This window comes from Dipodomys ordii, unplaced genomic scaffold, assembly GCF_000151885.1.
Source record: "Dipodomys ordii isolate 6190 unplaced genomic scaffold, Dord_2.0 Scaffold6, whole genome shotgun sequence".
Taxonomy (NCBI): Eukaryota; Metazoa; Chordata; class Mammalia; order Rodentia; family Heteromyidae; genus Dipodomys; species Dipodomys ordii.
The window spans coordinates 12,413,649-12,414,775 of record NW_012267222.1 but is presented as its reverse complement, the minus strand read 5'-3'; the positions used below and the strand labels follow the sequence as shown (position 1 = coordinate 12,414,775).

Sequence of the window (1,127 nt, the reverse complement as noted above, 5' to 3'; positions counted from 1 at the left end):
CTAGGATTACAGGCATGAGCCACCAGCGCCCGGCTTCATCCCCTAAATTATTAAAGGGCAAAAGGCAGCAGCAGCTAATAATACCTTGGAATCCTTGTAACTCTCATGGCAAAGTGCCTAGAATATATACCAAGTGCTCACTAAACAATAGCTGCTTTCACCATTACAGATTTGCCCTACCGCTATTGTAATCATCTCTGTCACCCACTTGGGGGCGGGGAGGGGGGGTCCGTCCATACTGGAGCTGGGAGCTGGGAATGGAGGTTTGGAGGTTTGGAGGTTACAGGGCAGGGATCCACTCCACCAAGTTGGGATTCCCAGAATCCCCAGAGCTTTGCTGCCCCGTCGTGCTCACTATGAAAGGCCCAGCGGTCACTGAAAGAAGGGATCTTCAAACCGGGTGGTGTTTTTTGGGGAGGAGGGGTGACCTACCCGAAAGTTCACATCTCGGTACTGCTTCGATTTCCCTCAGGGACACACAGGCCATCTGTTTCCCTCAGTTTCCCCTTTGCGCACCTTCCTCCTCCCTCGGCCTTTCTCCTTTCTTTCCAGTTTTCTTTCTAGGATCACAAGCTCTCCTTTAGGAAGCCTTCCTGACTCACAGACTCAGCTCGTCTGAGCCCCAATTTGTCACTTTGTGTGGGGCCCTCCGGTAGTTAAGTTTTCTGGTTAGTATCTGACTTTTTCCACGGTAGAGGAACCATGCACCGAGTAGGGCAGCAGGCCAAGTCTTGCACTGAATGAGGCTGGACGAGGCCGTGGAGTCTGTCCCCGGCTTCCTGGTACAACTGTACCTGAAACGGAACCATCCATCCGGCTTGAGGTCGCCCACCCGCCGCTCTGTCTGGGCAACAACACAGTTACACGGGGTGCTGGGTGAGGGTTTTAATGGCGAGGCGGCAGGGTCCGGAGCCCCTTGGGCCCCGGCATGCTAGTCGCCCTTGGGCGCAGCCTTCACCCTCATCTCGGCCAGTTTGTGGCTGAGGAAACTCCACTTGAAGCTGGCCATGGGGTCCTTCTCCTGCGGCTCGGGGCCCTCGGCGGCATCCTCGGCGGCCTCGTCCCCGGGCTCGGGGCTGGGGTCCTGGGTGGGCTCGGAGCCCCGCAGCATGGACGCGGCCAGCGCC

At 57.2% G+C, this 1,127-nt stretch overlaps 1 protein-coding gene across 1 annotated transcript in view; it reads left to right on the top strand.

The window, feature by feature from the left end:
- The window catches only part of Fam110d (family with sequence similarity 110, member D), a 4,875-nt gene extending 4,131 nt beyond the window's left edge, over positions 1 to 744 (top strand). The window contains exon 3 of the mRNA XM_013032325.1: positions 674 to 744. Within this exon, the coding sequence (XP_012887779.1) occupies positions 674 to 744 (71 nt within the window). The remainder of the gene's footprint in view (positions 1 to 673) is intronic.
- Positions 745 to 1,127: the final 383 nt, after the last annotated feature.